This window comes from Pogoniulus pusillus, chromosome 1 (assembly GCF_015220805.1).
Source record: "Pogoniulus pusillus isolate bPogPus1 chromosome 1, bPogPus1.pri, whole genome shotgun sequence".
Lineage (NCBI taxonomy): Eukaryota > Metazoa > Chordata > Aves > Piciformes > Lybiidae > Pogoniulus > Pogoniulus pusillus.
In genome coordinates this window covers 32181403-32205042 of record NC_087264.1, presented here as the reverse complement: position 1 = coordinate 32205042, position 23640 = coordinate 32181403, and the positions used below count along the sequence as shown (strand labels likewise).

At 47.4% G+C, this 23640-nt stretch overlaps 1 protein-coding gene across 1 annotated transcript in view; it reads right to left on the bottom strand.

Annotated features, from left to right (window-relative positions):
• RASGRP1 (RAS guanyl releasing protein 1) overlaps positions 1–23640 on the bottom strand; it is a 41589-nt gene that overhangs the window by 2869 nt on the left and 15080 nt on the right. Inside the window, exons 3-16 of the mRNA XM_064147864.1 lie at positions 20030–20135; positions 17939–18001; positions 16697–16828; positions 14228–14381; positions 12785–12958; positions 12045–12161; positions 8383–8658; positions 7396–7476; positions 5940–6044; positions 5212–5321; positions 4194–4338; positions 3261–3297; positions 2042–2188; positions 244–617 (exon numbers count right to left, since the gene is read on the bottom strand). Of these exons, the coding sequence (XP_064003934.1) occupies positions 244–617; positions 2042–2188; positions 3261–3297; positions 4194–4338; positions 5212–5321; positions 5940–6044; positions 7396–7476; positions 8383–8658; positions 12045–12161; positions 12785–12958; positions 14228–14381; positions 16697–16828; positions 17939–18001; positions 20030–20135 (2021 nt within the window). The remainder of the gene's footprint in view (positions 1–243; positions 618–2041; positions 2189–3260; positions 3298–4193; positions 4339–5211; positions 5322–5939; positions 6045–7395; positions 7477–8382; positions 8659–12044; positions 12162–12784; positions 12959–14227; positions 14382–16696; positions 16829–17938; positions 18002–20029; positions 20136–23640) is intronic.

The window sequence follows — 23640 nt, the reverse complement described above, 5'->3', positions numbered from 1 at the left end:
GTGCCATGGACACATGGTTCTTGAACACCTCCAAGGCTGGGGACTGTACCACCAGGTGCCCCTGCCCATAGTGGGGAGGTTGGCGCAGATGAATCTGAGCTCCCTTCCAGCCTGAGCCATACTGTGATTCTGTGGCTGCTCTGACAGCTAACTGCAGTGGATAAGGTGACTCCTTCCTACCCAGTCACTTCCCACCACGTTCCATCACTGCTGTGTAAAGCAGCCTGCATTCCCTGTCCATACCTGCTCCAGCTCCTGGTAGGAGGGCTTGCAGCTGGGATGCTCTTCCTTTGTCCTGTGGCTGCAGTCCTTGTTTTCCCATTTAACATAGGCTTTCCTGCGGCCCAGCAGTGGGCTTGGGCAGGGGGATGCTGGAGCAGCCTGCAGGTAGCAAGGGGTATCTGGGACCCTCTGTTCTTTCTTCGCCTGCCTGCGAGACACATCCCCAGCCAGCAGGATGAGATCAGTCTGTGTGCTTTTGTGAACCACAGCTGGTTTCAGTCTGACTGAGATCTTCTGAGCTGAGGAACCCATGAGCATAATGGTTCGGTCCTTGCTGTCTTCATTGTGCTCCACTACTTCTCCATTAGGGAATGTGAATGGTCCTTCTTCTTGTCCTGTAGGAGATGTGGGAAATGGAGTCAAGACCTCAGCCCAGGAAAAGAGAAACAGGCAGCACAGTGATCAGGCTTGATTGTAATAAGTAAGAGAACATCTTGATTGATCTCACATTCATTGCTCTGGAAGTTTCTCAGTGTTGTGTCTCCTGAACAACTCTTTGCTCTGTCTGAAGAACATAAACATGGATCAGTGAGAGGAAAAGAGGGGGAACTTCAAGGTCAGCAAGAGAAAAACCTCTTGATGGCCATGAGGTTTTATGGAGACCACTACTGGAAGATTAAAGCTGGGGATTAGTTCAGTTTTATCACAAATTGCAGCTCATCCACTGTAAAATTAATTTTAAGTTGTTTAAAATCTATTTTAAGTAATGACAGTTTTAATTTTCCACTGCTTTTCTATAGGTCATCCTAAAATACTTCTGCAGTTAAAAACTAAAATTGAGGGAAGGGGGGGGGGGGAATCTCACAATGTTAGAAGCAGAGGGCAAAAAAGTGCAATTAAGAGTTATTTTAAAAGACCCAGTTCAGGTAAAGTTGAGTTCTGTTGGTGGGAAGAAAACAAAATGGAAAAGGGGAAATTAGTTATGGAGTGTGGTCCAAGGAAGAGTCATCAAAATGCTCAGGGAACTGGAACATCTTTCTATGAGGACAGGCTGAGGGAGCTGGGGATGTTCAGCATGCAGAAGAGAAGGCTCCAGGCAGACCTAATAGCAGCCTGCCAAGATCTGAAGGGGCTACAAGGCAGCTGCAGAGGGACTGTTTGCAAAGGGCTGCAGGGGCAGGACGAGGGCAATGGTTTGAAATGAAAGCAGAGCAGATTGAGACTGGATGTGAGGAACAAGTTGTACACCACGAGGGTGCTGGAACACTGCAACGGGTTGCACAGGGATGTAGCTGAGACCCCATCCCTGGAAATACCCAAGATGAGGCTCAAGAAGGTTGTGAGCAACCTGATCTAGTGAAGGATGTCCCTGCTGACTGCAAGGGGGTGGACTGGATGATCTTTGGAGGTCCCTTCCAACCCAAACCTTTCTATAATTCCATGAGGTGGATGAACAGAAAGCAACTATGGAAAGGGTTGGAACATCAACCTCAAAACAACAATAGCAGCCTGACAGCTTTTCAAGATCCACACCTCCTCCTCTGGAGGCCTGCATGGTAATCCATAATGTGAGAAGTTCATACAGTTGGCTTGTTAGAAGGAGAAAGGTACAGAGAGGTGCAGGCATTTCCAGTCTGACTGGAACTGGAGTGGTGTTCCCTGGTACAGGCTCACCTGTGCCTGGCACTAGTTCATATGTTGGCTAAACCCTGCACCAAACTAACAAACCCTCAAATGATGCTGCACAACTCAGGTGGAAAAGGAGCACCGGAAAGCTGACCTCAGATCTTTGGATCTTTTTACTGAGATCTTTTCTCACCGTGGAATTGTTCTTTGACTCCTACTGGGCAGAGGCTTGAAGCAAGAGCAGAAGTTGGGCTGCTGTCTGCAAGTGGAGTTTTGGGTCTTCTCTTGCACTCTATCACAATCAGGTCTTTGCATTGCTTGTGACAGTTCATTCCACAGTCTGAAAGCAAAGCACAGTTAACACATTCAGCGAGCCTGCTGTGGAGTCTAAAGCCAGCTCTGACTCTGGGTGGCCTCTCCAGGACCCAAGGAAGTTTGATGTTCTCTACCTGCATTACACACATTCACTCAACAGACCAAGGACATCCCTTTACCAAAACTCCTTTCCGTCTTGCAAATACACAAAACCAACATTCAGTTGGAACTACATTCTGAGTTTCAGAGAAAGCAGGAAGAAACCTCTGCAAAACACCTGCTGAGCACTTGTTGCACAGCTTTTGGACTCTTGAGTGTTCACAGAATTATTCAGGCTGCAATAGACCTCTGGACCATCAAGCCCAGCCTATGGCCTCACACCACCACATCAACTAAACCACGGCACCAAGTGGTGGCGTTCCACCCCTTGGAACAGAAGGCTCTGCTGCCAAACCCTCTGAATTCAGAGCTAGCAGTTAGGAGTTCCTTCATCATTATGGATATGCTGGAATGTGTCCAGAGAAGGGCCGTAAGGATGGCCAGAGGGCTGAGAACCTCTCCTATGGGAACACGCTGACAGAGTTGGGGCTGTTCAGTTTGGGGAAGAGAAGGCTTTGAAGAGCACTTATTGTGGCCTTCCAGTATCTGAAGTGGGCTATAAGAAAGCTGGGGAGAACTTTTTCGTGTGTCAGGTAGTGACAGGACTGGGGGGAATGTATCCAAGCCAGAGGAGGGGAGATGTAGGTTAGACCTTAGGAAGTTTTTCACTATGAGGGCAGTGGGACACTGGCACAGGTTGCTCAGGGGGGTGGTGGAAGCCTCATCCCTGGAAGTTTTTAAGGCCAGGGTGGATGTGGCTCTGGGCAACCTGATCTAGTGTGAGGTGTCCCTGTCCATGGCAGGGGAGCTGGAACTGGACATTCTATGATCATTCCATTTCTGGACCAGCTCTATATCATCATGTGCTTGATTGTTTTTCTCCTCTCTGAGAGGTCAGGTTAAATATGTCCACAGACAGAGAAATGGATCTCAGGATCGTAGCGTTTTGTCAGTCACCAGCAACTTCGGATTAGAATTAAGCAAAGGTACTTTCTTACCTTTGCATCTGTATCCTTGTTTAATGACTCCCCACAGCTGAAATTCAAACAGAAGGACCATGGATTAATCTATTTCTCTGGGCATCAGATACCTCCAGGTAAAAAAAAAAATCCATTAGAAGTTCCACTCACTTTTAAGATCTGAGCACCTGCAGAATACTCCTTCAGGTAAGGTTAAAATCTTAACTATTTTCCTCTTTAGCATAAGGTAAACAGAGCACCTCACGTGCGACCCCTAATCACCTTGAGCCAGTCTCTAATGGATACATCAGCAGCTCTGACAGCTCCCACAGAATCTGTGGGGCTGGGGTAGCTGGAGAATGCTCTCTCAGCACCCTTATTTGATGCTAGTAACCTGAGGAATGGAAGGGCAGTCACTTCTACTGACTCTTCCTGGGACACAGGCAGGGGGCAGGACATGAGCTCTAACAACCCCATGGAATGGAAGACTCCAGATTTGGAAGTGCTGCTTCAGACTGTGTTTGGTCACACAACCACCAGCACCACGAGGTAGGAGATAACTTCAAATAGGTAATAGCATTGGCAAGAGGGGTGTGAAGGTTACCTCCAAGAGCTACCCTGGCAGATGCTCGGTGTTGTACATAGCTTCACTGGTGTCTTCTATAGATCTATTAGGAACACCATGAGGGTGCTGAAACACTGCAACAAGTTGCCCAGGCAGGTAGTTGAGGGCCTATCCCTGGAGACATTCAAGGTGAGGCTCAACAGGGCTCTGGGTAACCTGATCTAGTGGAGCACGTCCCTGCTGGTTGCAGAGGAGGTTGGACTAGGTGACCATAGAAGGTCCTTCCAACCCAGACCATTGTATGACTATGATTTCTGTGCCTGACACAGCTCAGTTTGAAGAGCCTTACAACAAAAGAGCATTATTCCAAGCAACAGCAGCAGAATTTACTAAAAGAGGAAGCTTACAAATCCAGCACAGTTGTCACAGAAAGTAGGCCTTAAGTAAGTGGTCTCTTGAAAGTTGTGGGCAAAGCCAAGTCCTAATTTGGAATAGATTGAGCTGGCTCTCATGAAGTAAGCTGTGATTTCATCCCTGCTGATCAGACCTTCCCTGCAAACAAACGAGAGAAGCGATTTGTCAGACACAGAAGAAGAATCAACACAGCCTTTCTTCACAGCTCACAGTGGGAAGAGTTCCGTGTGCCAGAAAACTGCAGGAAGCTCAAGGGGCTGGGCAGTTGCTCCAAACTTCTACAGGTGCTCAGAGGCAGCCTGTAATGACAAATGAAATACCTGCAGGTGTGGAGCAGTTTGGGAATCAGTATGTTCAGTACTGAAGAAACAATGGTATACCTTTAGGTAAAGGTGGCAGATAAACGTAAGAGGAACTGTGAAACTGTGAAGGGAAGGAATTTGAGTGTAATCACTATGCATGGGGAGTGGGATGCCTGATTGGAAGACTGTCTCTAGAGAATAGAACTGAAAATGTACATCAGCAAAACAGTAGTGCAAATAAAATGTCTTCACTTGGCAAAACCTGTGGAGTCCATGCAACCATTCACCACAATGCAGCCTCCAAACTGCCTCACAGAAAGCCTCTGCTGTGTTTTCACATGACTTCATACGTTCAGAATGTTCTTCATTTGACCAAAAATAAACCTTTGCCAGTTCTCTTTCTGAGGAACAGGTTCATCTTAGGAAAGTTCTTTAGTATACACTGAATATAATCTTTAAAAGAGATTAGAAAAATACTTGTTTCTTTCATCTGTTCTTCTTTCCTGGCTATCAGTGCTGTGAGCTCCTGAGGATGCCATTCACAACACAATTAGAAGATGCTTTTGGCAGTAATGTTTTCACTTCTCTTTATGGGTGAAGAGGATGATATTACCACCCTGAAGAAAGAATACTGGAGCACACACACACAAAAAAAGCTCCTCCCAAAAAGCAGATGCTACCAAGTTGGTAAGCAGGGGTAGGTACTCACCAGTCCTTAGCCATTACACAAAATGAAAAGGGAAAGCTGGCAGCTATCTTCTCAAATTCCTCCTGGGAGATGTATCCATCCTGGTCGTGGTCGTAGTTTTTGAAGACAGACTGTGCAAGGTAACAGTGGAATGGTTTATAGCAAGGAAGGGCTGAGTGAACACTTTACAAAGCTCCCACAGCATTCAGGCATTCCCTCCCCTCTCCCAGTACCTATGAGGCAGTACTGGATGGCTTTTCTCTGACTTGAAACTAAAGAACCATGACAGTTTCTTGACAATTCTTTTTGATTTTGCTTTCAAGATCTTTATTTGCTTTACCATCATTAAGTTCCGCACCTGAGGGTAGTGGAACACTGCAACAGGTTGCCCAGGGAGGAGGTTGAGGTCCATCCCTGGAGATATCCAAGGTGAAGCTCAACAGGGCTCTTGGCAACCTGATCTAGTGGAGGATGTCTCTGCTGACTGCAGCAGGGGTTGGATTGGATGACCTTTGGAGGTTCCTTCCAACCCAGTCCATTCTGTGATTCTAAGTACACCACTGAGCATTCACAGTCCCTGCTGGCTCCTTAGCTATGGACTTTCTTTCCATGCCTCATGCTGCTATTTTACAGCTAGGCAGAAACACCTCTCTGTGAGGACAGAAGTGCTTACAAACAGCTCTGAATGTGTTTCTGTCCAGTATCTTCTCATGCCTGACGTGCAAGTTCAAGGGGCCAACCATACTTACGTCTACCATCCTCTGAACATGTTTGCTGATGGTTTTTGGATCAGGTCTGGGGGCTACTCCTGAAGCCCAGTCTGCAACTACTGCTGGTCTGGAAGGTGTCAGAGGCTGGAACAAATGGAATGGCAGTTCATTAGTGCCACGTGGAAAGCTTTTCGGCATTGCAGTGCGTTCATTTGTGCCCACAGGCACATTCATTTGTGCCCGCAGGCTGGCTCAAGCCTGCAGGAGCAGCTGCTGTACCCACATCATGCTTCTGAGAGCTACTTGGTACTTCACAGGAAGCTCTTCCCTCTACTGTCCAAAGCAGTCAGAGTCCAAAGCTGGCACAGTTCACTGTCAGCTCTATTAATCCACCAGCATTTCAAGATTTATATCACAGTGATAAAACCACAATCTGTGGGTTTAAGGAGTTCACAGAATCACAGAAACACTCAAGTTGGAAAAGACCCTCAGGATCACCAAGTCTAACCGATATCCCTGCCCTACAAGGTGCACCCTAAACCACATCCCCAAGCACCACAGCCAAACAACTTTTAAACACATCCAGGGTCAGAGACTCCACCACCCCCCTGGGCAAAGGGGGTGGTTTGAATCACAGAAGAATAATTTCATTCAAAAGAATCAGTATCCACTGACAAGACTGAGCCTGTTGTTGTGCCTCCACACAAGTAACTGCATTTGTCTCTGTGTTCATATTACAAAACTTGACTTGCTGTCAACTATTTCAGAGAGGAAATGGATTGAAAGTGAAGGACAGCACAGTGAGACTTGGATCTTCTCAAGAGAGGGGATTCTGCCCCTTGACTCTGCTCTGCTCAGACCTCACCTCCAATCCTGCTTCCAGTGCTGCTGTCTCCAGCTGAAGAAGGACACAGAGCAGCTGGAATGAGACCAGGAGGCCACAAAGGTGATCCATGGGCTGGAGCACCTCGCTGTGAGGACAGGCTGAGGGAGCTGAGGGTGTTCACCCTGGAGAAGACTCCATGGGGACCTTACAGCTGCCTGCTAATAGCTGAAGGGATCCTGCAGGAAGGCTGCAGAGGGACTTTTCATCAGGGTGTCTAGAGACAGGACAAGGGGGAATGGTTTGGAGCTGAGGAAGAAGTTTTTCAGTAGGAGGGTAGTGAGACTCTGGAGTAGGCTGCCTAGGGAGGCTGTGGCTGCTTCCTACCTGGGGATGTTGAAGGCCAGGCTGGATGAGGCCTTGAGCAGCCGAGTCTAGCTGAGAGGTGTCCCTGCCCATGGTGGGGAGGTTGGAGCAGATGAGCTCTGAGCTCCCTTCCAACCTAAGCCATTCTAGGATTCTTTGAATTTATGCTTTACCAGATTTTGCTGAGTCTATAAAGCTAAAATCTTTTCAGTTTAGCATGAGTGAAAAAAAAATGCAAAGGGATAAAAGTTACATTGCCCAGAAAAATAAATCATCTCTTTGTCAAGAACACACAGAGGTCCTTACAGCCGCTCGGTGGCTCCGTGGCTCTCGTGCATAGGACAGCTCATAGATCTCATCTTCGGTGTAGTAAAGATCAAGGGACAGCTGAAAACGAACACAACACGAGTTCAATCCCTAAGCAGCCGCTGCTATCTGATAAGCTTCTTCCTGGCATGCATCACTATTTTTTTTTTTGGTGGGTTAACTTTTAATGTAGGTTGCAGCTAGGAAAAACATTTGAGCTGCACAGGTGGTGTGAAATGGGCATGCTTGTAAACTCCAGACTGTTGGTGCCATCATCTGACACCACCTGTGACACCACACAACTTCAGTCACTAGCACAGCAACTGACTCGAGGAATAATTAGCAGTCAGGGAATTTATCTGCAACTGGCTCAGCAACAGAGTCCAGAGAGTTGCAGTCAGTGCTGTAGTGTCCACTCGGAAGCCTGTGCCCAGTGGTGCTCCCCAGTGATTGGTACTGGGACCAGTTTTGTGCAGTATCTTCACCAATGACCTGCATGAGAGCACTGAATGGAGCCTCAGCAAGTTTGCTGATGGTACCAAACGGGGGGCTGGCTGACACCCTGGAAGGCTGTGCTGCCAGCCAAAGAGAGTTAGGCAGAGACCTCATGGAGTTCAGTAAGGACAAGTGCAGAGTCCTGCACCTGGGCAGCAATAACAGCAGGCACCAGTAGAGACCAGAGGTCATCCTGCTGGAAAGCAGCTCCGTGGAGAAAGACCTTGGAGTGCTGTTGGGCAGCAGGTTCTGCATGGACAGCAGTGTGCCCCCTTGTGGCCAAGGCAGCCAATAGCGTCCTAGGCTGCATCAAGGAAAGTGGTCAGCAGGGCTAGGGAGGTTCTGCTCCCACCCTTCGCTGCCCTGCGGATACCACATCTGGAATTCCGTGCCCAGTTCTGGGCTACCCAGTGCCAGAAAGACAGGGACCTGCTGGAGAGGTGCATGAAATCACCTTTGAGTGTGAGTATTTCTCTCATCAAACAGACTCACTGTAAGGAGATGAACAAGGTCCATATTAGCCTCCAGGGGAAGTGGCATTTCCTGGAGCTGCACCAGCTCATCAATGTGGTTATAGAGAGAGTAGAGTTTGTATATGTTAATTTTGTTGTCCTCCAAGTAGTCTGGCATGCCCTCATGAAGTGATATCAAGTCTTTCAGGTGGACCCCCAGGATTGGGATCTTAAAGTTACTGCACTCATTGTAGGCACGTCGGTAGCTGTCGTAGTTTCTGTAGGAGGAGAGCAGCTCTGTCATTTCATTGAACACCTAGGGAGAAGCAGAGACAAAAGCATCAGGGCTGGTTCCTGCTTTTATTCTGGCCCTACAACACTGCTGTGGCTGAGGGGTACACTCACTGTGACTCCTAAAAAAGATTACAGTATCACAGTATCACACAGTATTATCAGGGTTGGAAGAGACCTCACAGATCATCAAGTCCAACCCTTTACCACAGAGCTCAAGGCTAGACCATGGCACCAAGTGCCACGTCCAATCCTGCCTTGAACTGCCCCAGGGACGGCGACTCCACCACCTCCCCAGGCAGCCCATTCCAGTGTCCAATGACTCTCTCAGTGAAGAACTTTCTCCTCACCTCCAGCCTAAATCTCCCCTGGCACAGCCTGAGGCTGTGTCCTCTCGTTCTGGTGCTGGCCACCTGAGAGAAGAGAGCAACCTCCTCCTGGCCACAACCACCCCTCAGGTAGTTGTAGACAGCAATAAGGTCACCCCTGAGCCTCCTCTTCTCCAGGCTAACCAATCCCAGCTCCCTCAGCCTCTCCTCGTAGGGCTGTGCTCAAGGCCTCTCACCAGCCTCGTCGCCCTTCTCTGGACACGCTCAAGCATCTCAATGTCCCTCCTAAACTGGGGGGCTCAGAACTGAACACAATACTCAAGGTGAGGTCTGACCAGTGCAGAGTACAGGGGCAGAATGACCTCCCTGCTCCTGCTGACCACACCATTCCTGATGCAGGCCAGGATGCCATTGGCTCTCTTGGCCACCTGGGCACACTGCTGGCTCATGTTCAGGCGGGTATCAATCAGTACCCCCAGATCCCTCTCTGTCTGGCTGCTCTCCAGCCACTCCGACCCCAGCCTGTATCTCTGCATGGGGTTGTTGTGGCCAAAGTGCAGCACCCTGCACTTGGAGCTATTGAACCCCATCCCACTGGACTCTGCCCATCTGTGCAGGCAGTCAAGGTCCCGCTGCAGAGCCCTTCTGCCTTCCAACTCAGTCACATCTGCCCCCAGCTTAGTGTCATCTGCAAACTGTAGGTTCAAGTGGAATCAGGGATACAGAGATACACTCACTCTTGAAAAGGATTCTAAAACTGTGGGCTTCAAATGGAATTAGGGAATTGATCTCATTTAATTAACTCTGTGTCACTATAGATAGATAATCTATAGCCTAATCTACAGTGCTGAACTTCTAACATTCCCTGTTTAGTCAAAGAAAAGCAACAGCATTCTCTCAACTCACAGGGATGTGTGTGCAGTTAATACATAAGCACAGCACAAGCTCTCTCAGCTTAATCAAAGCAACCAACTTCACCTTAAAATGTGGAATGCATATCTCTGCCTCCAGGTCACCATCTGGCACTGCTGGAACTGGAAAGTCCTGGCAGAGAAACACTACACTGCTCTACAGTCCCATTGCAGAGTGACCTACTACAACTGTGTGTTTGCAGCCCAGAAGGCCAATGGCAGCCTGGGCTGCATCCAAAGCAGCGTGCCCAGAGATGGCAAGAGGGGAACCCTCTGCTCTGCTCTGCTGAGACCTCACCTGCAGTGCTGCATCCAGCTCTGGAGGCCTCAACACGGGAAGGACATGGACCTGATAGAGCAGGTCCAGAGGAGGGTTACAAAGATGATCAGAGGGCTGCAACACCTCTGCTGTGAGGACAGGCTGAGGGAGCTGGGGGTGTTCAGCATGCAGAAGAGAAGGCTCCAGGCAGACCTAATAGCAGCCTGCCAGGACTTGAAGGGGTTACAAGCAGACAGCAGAGGGACTGTTTGCAAAGGCCTGCAGGGACAGGATGAGGGCAATGGTTTGAAATGAGAGCAGAGCAGATTGAGATTGGACGTGAAGAACAAGTTGTGCACCATGAGGGTGCTGGAACACTGCAACAGGTTGCCCAGGGACACAGTTGAGGCCCCATCCCTGGAAATACCCAAGATGAGGCTCAACATAGCTCTGGGTAACCTGATCTAGTGGAGGACATCTCTGCTGACTGCAGAGGAGATTGGCTTGGATGAGCTTTGAAGGTCCCTTCCAGCCCAGATCATTCTATGATTCTAACTCCTACTACAGTTCAAGGCATGTCAAACATCTGGTCCCTAGTCCATGTTAGCAATGCTCATTCAAGCTGATGATACTGGGATCAAACTAGATTCATTAGAACCATAAAATGGTTTTGTTTGGAAGGGACCTCAGAGCTCATCTGCCTCAACCTCCCCACCACGGGCAGGGACACCTCTCAACTAGACTCAGCTGCTCAAGGACTCATCCAACCTGGCCTTCAACACCCCCAGGCAGGAGGCAGACATAGTCCTGGGCAGCCTACTCCAGAGTCTCACCACCCTCACACTGAAGAAATTCTTCCTAAGTTCCAATCTAACCTTGCTCTGACTCAGCTTCAAACTAATTCCCCTTGCCCTGTTTCTAGACACCCTCAGGAAAAGTCTCTCTGCAGCTTTCCTGCAGGATCCCTTCATGTCTTGAAGGCAGATCAAAGGTCCCCCTGGAGCCTTCTCCTCTTGAGGCTGAACACCTCCCACTCCCTCAGCTGCTCCAGCCCTTGGATCACTTCCGTGGCCTCCCCTGGACTCACTCCAGCAGCTCTGTGTCCTTCAGCTGAGGACATCAGAACTGGAGGCAGGATTAGATACTTGTGTAAAATCTTTCAGCTCCCAAATGAGATAAAAGAATAAAGCAGATTAATCTCTTATGAAGTCCTTTGATTGCTAAAAAAATCATTGCTTTCCTTCTCGGTTTTAGCAGCTGGAACCTCAGCAAAACACAGATCCCTCTGTCCGTCCTTCACCGGAATTTAACTGGGAATTATGGCTGGCCCCTAACATGCCGCTGCCCTGTAAGGTGTGCCTCAGGGCTCTCTGTTCAAGCCTAACCCGGATCAGATCTGTCCCAGTGAAAGATCAGATGAACAAAAGCACTCATTTCAGTCTCACACTCCCAGCGCAGAGCTCTGCAGCAGTATTTCCTAGACTCAGGATGATCAGTGTTACCCTGGATGACTTGGTTTGTTCTCGGGTGTTCTTGGATCCACTTCCCTGCTTTTCTGTTTGAATTCTGTTCTGTGCTACTGCACGTAAATGACAATGGAGCTGATCCCAGATGGGGATTATCAAAAGAATCACCCAGTTCCAACCCCCCTGCCATGGGCAGGGACAACTCACAGCAGATCAGGTTGCTCAGAACCACATCCAGCCTGGCCTTATCTGGAAGAAAGGTTGAGCTGGAAGTAGAGAAGTAACTGGTGTCACAAAGGTGAAACCATCGAAGAACCAAAGCAAAGGAAGCTTTTTTTTCTCCTTTTATATTGTCTCTCTCACCACATAAGGTTATTTTTGTTTGTGCTATGACCAAAATAGATAAAGGTTTTCTAATCTGCAAAACTTAGAGGAGCAATACCAACCTTAATTACATCATGAGGAACGCAGGAGCTTGTTTCCTTGAGTCTGGAAATGGAACTGTGACAGAGGCCTCCTATCACTGCCATTAATGTATTGAAATTCTGCAATTGGTGGAGCTTCTGTACCAAAAAAAACCCAAACAAAAACCCCAACAGTATTTAGTGAAGGTTTAGGTTTTTCACTCAGCACATTTCCTCTACTGCCTTCCTCTAGTCTTAAAAGTTTTGTGCCACCATCCATCTGACTTCACTCATTGTGGCAATGAGTTGGGACTTTACTGAGTGTAACAGGTACCTATTCCACTGCCATTAAAGCAGATATTCACTCTGCAGACAGACTTAAGTTTTCCAAGTACTTTCTCAGTACTTCTCCCTCCTCCCACAGCCTACCACAAAGAGGAAGCACTGCCTATGATCTTGGTGATGACTGCAGTTGAGTTAGCACTCAAAAAGCCACCAGTAGCACTATGGCTCTGCTTCTGTCCAGCAATGTGTGGCTGGTAGGTATGCTTCTAACTGCAGCCAAAGGCATGAGAGTGCTTCACACTCTGGGAAGCTTGGAATCTCCTGAAAGGACATAAGAAAGCCATGGTGCCTGTAATATCTGAACACCTGGTATGAACCATGGGCTGTATGAACCAGGAGACCAGTGCCAACGCTCCCAGCTGGCCCTCCAGCAGCAACCAAAAAGCTGTTCCAGGGAACCACAAAATAAGCATCATACCTGCCCAGACTTAACTGACCTGTGCAACATGAATGAACTTGATAAAGACTTCAGCCCGAAGCTGTGGTGTTGGTCTGCTGAGAACCATGAGCTGCACCCACTGGGAGATGCCATTGCAAAGAGCAATTGATCTTTCCATGGTTGGATTCTCCTTCACAGAGCTGTTCACAATGTAGTTCTGATAATCTGAGAACTGAATAAAATGGAAAATTAAATGAAAACTCATCTGAAGTTTCATATTCCTCATAACCTGTGTGCAGACAAAACATACAAGAGAGATTTTACGCCTTAACCCCAAGGCTAAAACCTCCTTTGGCAAAGCCTTGTCCAGTTCAAACCAAAAAGTTTCATTTCAATCCACTGGAAGTATCTTTTTGTCATTATTTATAGCACATCTTTCTCATCATGCACCTAGGGTGGGGCAATCCTTGACACCAGCCCAGGCTAGGAGATGAGGAGATTGAGAGCAGACCTGCAGAAAAGGACTTGGGGGTGCAATGGATGGGAAGCTGGACAGGAGCCAACAGGCCAATGGCAGCCTGGGCTGCATCCAAAGCAGCATGGCCAGAGATGGAGAAAGGGGATTCTGCCCCTCTGCTCTGCTCTGCTCTGCTCTGCTCTGGAGAGACCTCACCTGCAGTGCTGCATCCAGCTCTGGGGCCCACAACACAGGAAGGACATTATACAAATACATAACTGCTGGAGCTCTGGGACACATCTAACACTGACTGCAGTCATCCTTGCTGTGCTCATGAACCATTAATGACTTCATGTCTGCAAAGAGCTTGCAAATGTTAGGAGTTACATAAGCTCTGCATATCATTACTGCCTACAGGCAGCAAGCTGTGCATGATTTTGGTTCCATGGCCTTTTGAATTCAACACAGAACACAGAGTCAGGTACTGTCAGCTCAGAATGAAATGCACTAACACGTGGCTGTGGAATCCTCCACAACCTACTGAGGGCCCTTTCCCTTGCAAGGTTTTATCTGCAAATGGTAGGCTTTAAAATAAAAAAGCACCCCCAAAACCAAACAAAAAAACCCCAACATTGAAAAAAAAAAAAAAAAACAAAAGAAAACTAAACAAAAACTACAAAACCTAACAGTTGGCTGTCACTGCTGTCATGCTGAGAGGTCCTGAGAGGTCCTCCTGCACATGGCAGGCAGGTTGGAGTAGATGATCTCCAAGTTCCTTTCCAATTGGATGCTTTGCTCCTCTTCCTTCCAACTGTCCCTGCCCCAGCTCTGTTCCACAGCTGCTTAAGAGGTTCACTCTCCCTCTCTCAGATACTCAGAGTAAGCACCACTGGCCACTTCCCACATAGCAGCAAAACAGAGTCCTGAGAAGCTCTGCTTGTCCAACGGCTTGCACTGCAGGACTAATCTTGTCATTCCACCTTCTTCCACCTTGTCTGTGTCCTTCCCATCTTTGTTTGAAATAAACACACAAGAATCACTTACTGATATTCTCCTGAAAGACTTAAACTCCAGGTAGGTGAGGTGGTCTGACAGCTCCTCTGGCTCCAGGTGATCAAAGAGAAGGGAGACTTTCCTTTTCTTACTGCTGTTGGCCTTGACACGCTGTGTCAGCTTCCTAGACCAATCCCTAGAATTTCTTCAGGAGGAATTTTGAAACATAATCACTCTCAGTTATTTTCTGAAGAGCAAACTTCCCCTCTCTTTCTAACACAAAAGCTAACACTTTTTCCCATGCCTTAACTGCAGTAAGAAGTTGATTATCTGAGTTTCTAATCAGCAAGCTGCTTTCATGCATGAGAGGTTCTATGACAAACCATACTTGTTGCTCTTTATTGCACTGTTGTAGCATGCAAGGACAGTACAGCTGTGCTACTAAACAGCATGAGACCACAGACTACATCTCCAGACCTGCTGTCTGTAACTTTGCCTTCACTGAACACATCTCTACTGCTCCACTATTCAATCATTCCTGCAATTTCCTTGACCACTCTCTGAGTATGACCTGTCCTCATACATTCTCTGCCCATAGAGTAATGAAATCTAATTGGATTTGTAAAATTAAATAGTGTCTTCAGCAGGAGACAGAGTCATAGAAAGGTCTGGGTTGGAAGGGATCTCCCAAGGTCATACAGTCCAGATTCAGGCAGCATAACTAGATCAGGTTGCTCAGAGTCCTGTGGAGCCTCACCTTGAAGAGCTCCAGGGATGGAGCCTCAACCACCTCCCTGGGCAACCAGTTGCAGTGTTCCAGCATCCTCCTGGTGCATAACTTGTTCCTCACATCCAATCTCAATCTGCTCTGCTCTCATTCCAAGCCATTGCCCTCACCCTGTCCCTGCAAGCCTTTGCAAACAGTCCCTCTGCAGCCTTCTGGTAGCCGCTTCAAGTCCTGGCAGGCTGCTATTAGATCTGCCTGGAGCCTTCTCTTCTCCAGGCTGAATATATCCAGCTCCCTTAGCCTGTCCTCACAGCAGAGGTGTTCCAGCCCTCTGATCATTTTCTTGGCCTTCCTCTGGACCTGCTCTATCAGGTCCATGTCCTTCCTGTGCTGCAGGCTCCACAGCTCAATGCGGTACTCCAGGTGAGGTCCCACCAGAGCAGAGTGAAGTGGCAGAATCACCTCTCTGGACCTCAGAGCCTATAAAGGGTCTTTTGGTCTTTGCCCAGGCTGGGTTGAGCTCTCAGATGTCACTGGAGACTGCTGGTTTTGGCAAAGTACTGCTGAGCTAGACACAAGTGTCTGATCTGGACCTTAAACATCTAACCTGAGATTTTTTTATATGCTTACTTTAAGCCAGAATTTTACAAAATCCAAGCCAATACATACTGTTAAGAACTGAAAGAGAGGCTCACTTGAAGCACTCATCCAATCCAATTTGCCAGCATACTCTGAAATCTGAGGGATTTACACACTCCTGCAGTGTTCTGTTCTTGGGATCATTTTGCTCATAAGAAGAGCCTTAGAGCAACCTTCCAGTACTTGAAAGAGGCCTAAAAATAAGCCAGAAAGGGACTTTTGACAACAGATTGTAGTGATAGGACCAGAGGGAATAGACTGAAGCTTGAGGAAGGAAAGTTTAGAATGGAGATTAGGAAGAAGATCTTTCCAGTGAGGGTGGGGAGACACTGGGACAGTCTGCCCAGGGATGTTGTCGTTGCCTCCTCCCTGGAGGTGTTCAAGGCCAGGTTGGACGAGGCCATGAACAACCTGGGCTAGTTGAAGGTGTCCTTGACCATGGCAGGGGATTGAAACCAGATGATCTTTAAGGTGCCTTCCAACCCAAACCTTCCTATGACTCTTAATCTCCCACAGCCAGACAGAAAATGTGTGCCAAGTTCTGCTCTGCTTTTGCCTGTGCATTTCCAATTACAGTAGGAATGGGCACTGTTCAAGTGTTACACAGAACTGTCTGACTCACTTCACAGGGAAGGTTCTCTTCCCAAGGAAGAACTCTATGATGTACAGCTGCAGGATTTAGTCTTGACAGGACAAGTACTTTTATAACTAAAATAATCTAAAATAGTATCAAGAGTTTGACAATGTAATAAACTTTATCTTCTTGGACATTAAAAATATGAACACACATTTTTCCCCCTCATTTGTTTCCCCATCAAAATGTATTGTCTCTCCTCACTGATTTCCAAGTGATCTCTCAAAGCCATTAGGATTCCTAAGCTCTCTGGATGGAGTAAAATTTACCTAAGCCAGAGAAATCAGCACAAAGCCTACTCAGCAATTAAATGCAACCCAAACCACTCCTCTATGCAATACATATTTTTAATTTATAATGACTTATAAACTTTTCTGAGGAGAGATAATATTGACTCATTCACATCAACCCACTAAAGAACCATGGTCCTGCAGTACTGGAGAGAGACATTTGAATGAAAGAAATTCAGAGCAGAAGGTGTTGGGTTTTTTCCCCCCCATGTTGAGCCTCTGGCACTCACATTTGAGTTGTGTCGATCAGACGACAGTGCAGCTCCTCCCCATTGGCTTTAACCAGCTGCTGAAATTCCTCCATAGTTGTGGATAGCTTAGAGTCCATTTTGAACATAACCCAGAACTCTGTAATCCAGTACCTAGTGCAACACAGAAAAGCACAGAAACACCACAATCAGCATCGTGCTCTGTCACCACTGAGGCTGGAATTTGGATAGCTGCTCCTGAGTTGTGCCTCTTCTTCACCACCTCCAAAGGCTGGATCTTGGCTTTAGATCCTTTCCTCGGCTACCTTGATTTTATCAGAACTCAACACTTCAAGATCAAGTATCACTTAAAAATCAATTGGTTTAATGCTGCACAGAGTTAGGAAGGCACTGCAGAAAGATCTGGACAGGTTAAATCCATGGGCTGAGGGCAGTGGAATGAGTTTAACGAGACCAAGTGCTGGGTCCTACACTTTGGCCACAACAACCCCAAGCAACACCACAGGTTTGGGGCAGGCTGGCTGGAAAAGCCTGCACTGTGGGGGTGCAGAATAAGAATGCCTTGGTGCTGTGCAGCCACTGTTCAGCAACAGCCAAACACTGCTGTGCTCTACTCACAGGCAAAGCACAGCAGCACAGGGGCTGCTCTGAACGAAATCAGCTCCATCCCAGCCACCCATGCATGGAAAAACAGAAGTGCACATGCACATATGTGTGAATTTGAATGGAAGCAAAACTGATCCCAGATCACCTCAAACACCAAAGACTTCTGCCCTAACCAATAGCTTGGAGCTAATAACATCAGCTCCATTTACAATAAATTTTACTTTGCTGCTGCTACTTATATCCCATCTTGTGTAAAAAAGAGGTATTATATCTTAAATCTATTGTCAGTGTTGCCTTTTTTCCTCTCCTCTTTTGTGTTTTCTCTACAACTCAAACTATACTAAATAATAAAGCACCAGGATCATTATCAGAATTACTAAGAATTACCTACTGAACACAATAGAATTTTGCTTGACATAAAAATGGTGGCAACATCCCACTTAACTTTTTTAGCAGGCCTCTAGAATAGCATTAGGCAATTCCTGAGCACTGCCAATCCAGCCTTTGTTTGGTGTAAAGCTGCTAAAGGGAACCTTGAAAAGCTGAAGCAGTACAGCTGCTTCTCTTCTCAGTGGCAGCTGAAGATGCTCAAAAGCATTAGGCATGGCACATGGAGAGCCACAGACTGGTAGCTACACCAAGGAAGAATATTCTTACCTCACAAAATAGCAGATCTTTACACAGAGGATGGAAGATTTCTTTTCTAAGGCGTTCAGGTAGGTAGAAAACTGTTAAGGAACACCACAGCCACTCCCAGAGGCTATGAAACACAACATGCCACAACAATCAGTCTACAGACACCACACAACAGCAGATCAGGGGTTTGCTCCAGCATGTACACAGCATTCCAAGGATCATTAGCAGAAGTCGATGTCCCTACTGACTGCAGAGGGGGTGGCACTGGATGCCCTTTGGAGGTCCCCTCCAACCCAGACCATTCTACAATGCCCTTTGGAGGTCCCTTCCAACCCAGACCATTCTGCCATTCTAAGTTTACTGTCAATAGGACTACTAGGAGTAATATTGGTGTAGCTGTCTAAGTACTGAGTAGTATTAAATAGTGAAATAATTGATTCCTTTGTACCATGCCTCACTATTCCCAGCAAAACTCAGGCACTTGCATATCTCAATATATGAAACAATCCTACCAAATGTACCAATTACTGCTTTTGTAAAGCAATTAGTTATGATTCACTGGAACCTTTCCCACAGAGATGCTATTTTCTTTTAAACAATTAATATTAAATGCCATTCAATGCTAACCTCACCTTTCTAGCAGCCTTCATTTGACTTGCTCTGATAAGTGGAAAGAAACACATTTTATTCCATCAGCTCTGTAAACTGTGTTTGGATATTGCAGCCAGGGTCTTCTGAAGACATGGAAAATCCACCCATAACAAGGGGTTAACTCAGACTTATTATAGATCCAGTGAGGTCTGAAGAAGTTGCCAAACCTTTTGAAGGGTGCCCAACTGACTGGCTGAAGTTAGATGACTCACAATGCATCCATAACCATCTAAAGTCACTCAGCAGATTTAAGGATGGAAAAAGGTGATGCAATGACACTTGCAAGGTCTGGACCATCCAAACCTGTCATAGAATCAAGCAGGTTGGAAGAGACCTCCAAGATCATCCAGTCCATCCTGTCACCCAGCCCTATCCAGTCAACTAGACCATGGCACTAAGTGCCTCATCCAGGCTTTTCTTGAACACCTCCAGGGATGGTGACTCCACCACCTCCCTGGGCAGCCCATTCCAATGGCAAATCACTCTCTCTGGCAACAACTTCCTCCTAACATCCAGCCTATACCTCCCCTGGCACAACTTGAGATTGTGTCCCCTTGTTCTGTTGCTGGTTGTCTGGCAGAAGAGACCAATCCCCACCTGGCTACAACATCACTTCAGGTAGTTGTAGACAGTACTGAGACACCCTCCACACCCAACTGAGAGTTATTCATCCTATTTGGAAACCTACATTGCAGGTTCATCCTTTTCTCTGTGGATGATGAAGTGAACCACATCAGCAAACAAAAAGCTCCAACCCTGTGCAGGTTTGAGGCTAATTGGAATATTGTAATGAGAAAAATTAGATAATAGGCTGTGACAAGGAAACAATCATGAGGTCTACTTCACTCATGTTTGCTGAGTTGTATACAGACAAGGACATAAACATGGATAGGACAGTCTGTCTGTCAGTTTTTTCTCCCTGGGCTTCTACCATCGGCTTGTATTTGTGTAACCCAACTAATCATTCTGCTTCTAATGCCCCTGGACGACCCTCCCAACTCACCTTGCACATAAGGCAGATTCTGAGATAAGAGTGGGGGGTGGGAAGAAGGTGGAAGAGTGGTTGGGAGCCCCTCCTGGGGACTCTAATTTCTGGGAGGGGTATTGTGTTTCTGTATTACTTGTAACTTGTATATTTCTCTATATAGCTGTAAATACTTGTAATATATGGTAAACATCTGCTTTGTATACTCTGCTAAGCTGTTTATATTCACACCTTCACTCCTCAACTTCCAGCTGGCTGAGTCTAGTTTGGGTGAATTCATTGGAGGGGGCAGGTAAGTCTCAAACCATAACAAACACTAATCCAAGCAAGGCCACAAACTCTTAAGGAACATGTCTACTGTTTAATTATAGGAACAATAACACACTCGAGGATTAAACACCCTCTACTTACATATTTCAGTGTTCTCAAGTTGTCTAACATTACCTTAACAGGAGGTGGCTGTTAACAAAGGATATAGATCAATGAGTTTCTGAAGCATGTCTGCAGAGGAAATGATGAACTGATGCATGGCCAGGATGATCTTCAGCAGCTGGTTGTTCTGAGAAGCATTTCCTTCTAAATCTGAAAGAAAGAAAAGAAGCAGCATTCAGATTGAACTCTTGGTAAGAGACTTGGAGGTGTTGGTTGCTGAGAAGTTCCCTAGGAGCCAGCAGTGTCCTCATGCAGTCCAGAAGCCAGTTGTGTGCTGGGCTGCAGACAAAGCAGTGTGGGCAGCAGGGCAGGAAAGGGGATTCTGCCCCTTGGTTCTGCTCTGCTCAGACCTCACCTCCAATCCTGCCTCCAGTGCTGCTGTTCCCAGTAGAAGGGAGAAATAGAGCTGCTGGAGTGAGTCCAGAGGAGGCCACAAACATGATCCAAGGGCTGGAGCAGCTCTGCTGTGAGGACAGGCTGAGGGAGCTGGGGGTGTTCACCCTGGAGAAGAGAAGACTCCAGGGGGATCTTAAGGCTGCCTGCCAATAGCTGAAAAGATCCTACAGGAAGGCTGCAGAGTGACTTTTTCATCAGGGTGTTTAGAGACAGGACAAGGAGCAATGGTTTGAAGCTGAGGCAGAGCAGGCTTAGACTGGAGCTGAGGAAGAAGCTCTTCAGTAGAAGAGTGGTGAGACTCTGGAACAGGCTGCCCAGGGAGGCTGTGGCTGCCTCCTCCTTGGTACTGTTCAAGGGCAGGCTGGATGAGGCCTTGAGCAGCTGAGTCTAGTTGAGAGGTGTCCCTGTCCATGGTGGAGAGGTTGAAGGAGATGAGCTCTGAGGTCCCTTCCAGCCTGAGCCATTCTAGAATTTCTCTGAGGAACGCTATATGACAACAACTACATTTCACTAACAGGTGATATACTTAATAATAGGGGGAAAACAACAACTATCTCAAAACCACTCAAAGCATGTAGATAATTACACATAATGATCTCAGCCCAGCAATGCACTTAAATACTTAGCTTCAGGCCGATAGCAATAACCTTTGAGACTAACAAAGTGGAGAGAGGGAATTGAGTTCCTTCTCTATAGCAGTCAGACCCTGGCATGACCGAACTCACTGGAGAGAATGGCAACATTCTTAAGTGCTTGTGAGGCTTTCTGTACCTCTGACATACCCAACACTGAAGTACCTGCACAGGTTAAGAGCTATGCTTAGAGGTACATGGAACAAGACACAGAACACGCAGAAACTCAGAGGTTAACCTCTGCAGGCTCCTGGTGGTGGACCTAAATATCCTCATGGATTTGCTTGAGCTATGCAATACAGGGATTTCACTTGAAAGCTTTTGTAGGCTGTGTCTACCTTCTGGGGCTCCAAAGAAACACTTTGCAGCAAAAAAAACCCAACAAACTAATATTAAGCATCCCAGCACTGAAAACTGAGCCTGCATGGGATTGTAGCAGCACACAATTTAACAAACACAAGCACTGCCCAGTATTTAATGTCAGGTTCCTGCCCAATTCTACAGAACACCATGGAGGTGTTTAAAAGGAGACTGGATGAGGCACTTAGTGGCTAGGTTTATTTAGGTGTTAGGTTGAACTTGATGATATCAAAGGTCTTTTGCAACCTGGAAGTGACTCCAAGGACCACCTGGCCCAACCTTTCTAAGGTGATAGCGGAGCCAAAATGAGCTCGCCCAGCACCCTGGCAAGGTGAGCCTGAAAACTGCCCAGTGTAGAGGACTCCATTGCTTCCCCTGGGAGGTGATGCCAGTGTCTGACTGATCCCAAGAGGAAAATTCTTTTTCTGGAGTCCAGCAGCAAAAGGAAAGCACTTTCCAAGTGCACACATCCTGATCCAGCAAATACTACCAAAAAATAGGGTTTGATTCTGTATTTCATATTTCACAAACTCATCACATATATTAAACAAACAAACAACAACAACAACAGAAAAAACCTACAGAACTAATGTGGTAAGAACTGGCCCTGAGTGAGAAGAGATTTCAGCTCACTTTTAGTTTCAGAACTGTCATCGGGTTCAACAGGGTAAGTGCCGAGTCCTACACCTGGGAAGGAACAATCAGCTGCACCAGTACAGCCCGGGAGGTGATCTGCCGGAGAGCAGCCCTGTGGAGGACCTGGGAGTGCTGGTGGACAGCAAGTTCTGCATGGGACAGCAGTGTGCCCTGCTGGCCAAGAAGGCCAATGGCATTCTGGGGGGCATCAAGAGAAGCATGGCCAGCAGATCAAGGGAGGTTGTGCTCTCACTCTACTCTGCCCTAGAGAGACCTCACCTGAAATATTAAGTTCAGTTTTGGGTTCCCCAGTTCTAAAGGGACAGGGATCTACTGGAGAGAGTCCAAGGGAGGGCTGTGAAGATGCTGAAGGGGCTGGAGCACAGCCCGATGAGGAGAGGCTGAGGGACCTTGGGCTGAGAGTCTGGAGAGGAGAAAGAGAAGACAGGATCTGATCAATGTCTGTAAATACCTGAGAGCTGGGGGTCAGGAAGGGAGGGACAGGAACAGCCTCTGCTGACTTGTGCCCTGGGATAGCACAAGGGCAAACTGCAGCACAGGAAGTTGCACCTCAACATGAGGAAGAACTTCTTGAGTGTAAGGCTCCCAGAGCACTGGCACAGGCTGCCCAGAGAGGTTGCAGAGTCTCCTTCCCTGGAGCCCTTCCAGCCCTGTTTGGATGTGTTCCTATATGACCTGTGATAGATTCTATGGTCCTGCTCTGGCAGAGGTTGGACTGGAAGATCTCCAGAGGTCACTTCCAACCCCTAATCCTGTGATGCTGTGACCAGGTCTTCGGCATCCCAGACCACTGGGTGCCAGCTGAACACAACTGTGCATACAGAAGCCCCAAAAGCTGTGGTACATTGTCTTTGTGCCAGTGGTGGCAGCAATAGGAAGAGAGCTCTCCTGTGACAGAGCACTGGAACAGGCTGCCTAGGGGGGTTGTGGAGTCTCATTCTCTGCATGTATTCAAACCCACCCATGTGATCTATTTTAAGTGATGCTGCTCCAGCAGGAGGGTTTGTACTGGATAAACTTTCAAGGTCCCTTCCAGCCCTGCCAGTCTGTGACTGTTCAGAAGTGTCTCTCAGCACCTCTGCAGCCCTCTCCTGTAGTCTGTTTCCAAGCTCGTTTTCGCTTCCGTTTGTATACCTCTTTCTAACCACAGGCCCTGCTGAGCAGAAACCACCCAGGGAGCACCAAAGCAGAGTGGAACAGGTGTGTGCCAGGCAGGCAACTCACCCTACAGAACGCTGCAGAGTGCTGCACAAGCCTTGGCTCTGCTTCACTGCAGCAAACTCAGATGAGCACTGGCTGCGTGTTCACTGCATCAGCAACATTTAACCCCAAGAGTGAAAGTAGGAAGACATTTAGTGCTAAATGTTTCCTACATGGGGGTGTGCAAAGTAGAAAGTCACAAATCTCTGTGTTGTAAGATCTGGGGGAGAAAACAGTAGCCCTTGTTCTTTCTCTACCCATTGCAACTTAGGTAAATCATGGATAGGATATTTGAAGGTTGGTATGGAGTACCTCAGCTGCAAGTAGAGGATGAGGGAGCTGGAGGTGTTCAGCCTGGAGAAGAGAAGGCTCCAGAGAGACCTTAGAGGTGCCTGCCAATAACTAAAGGG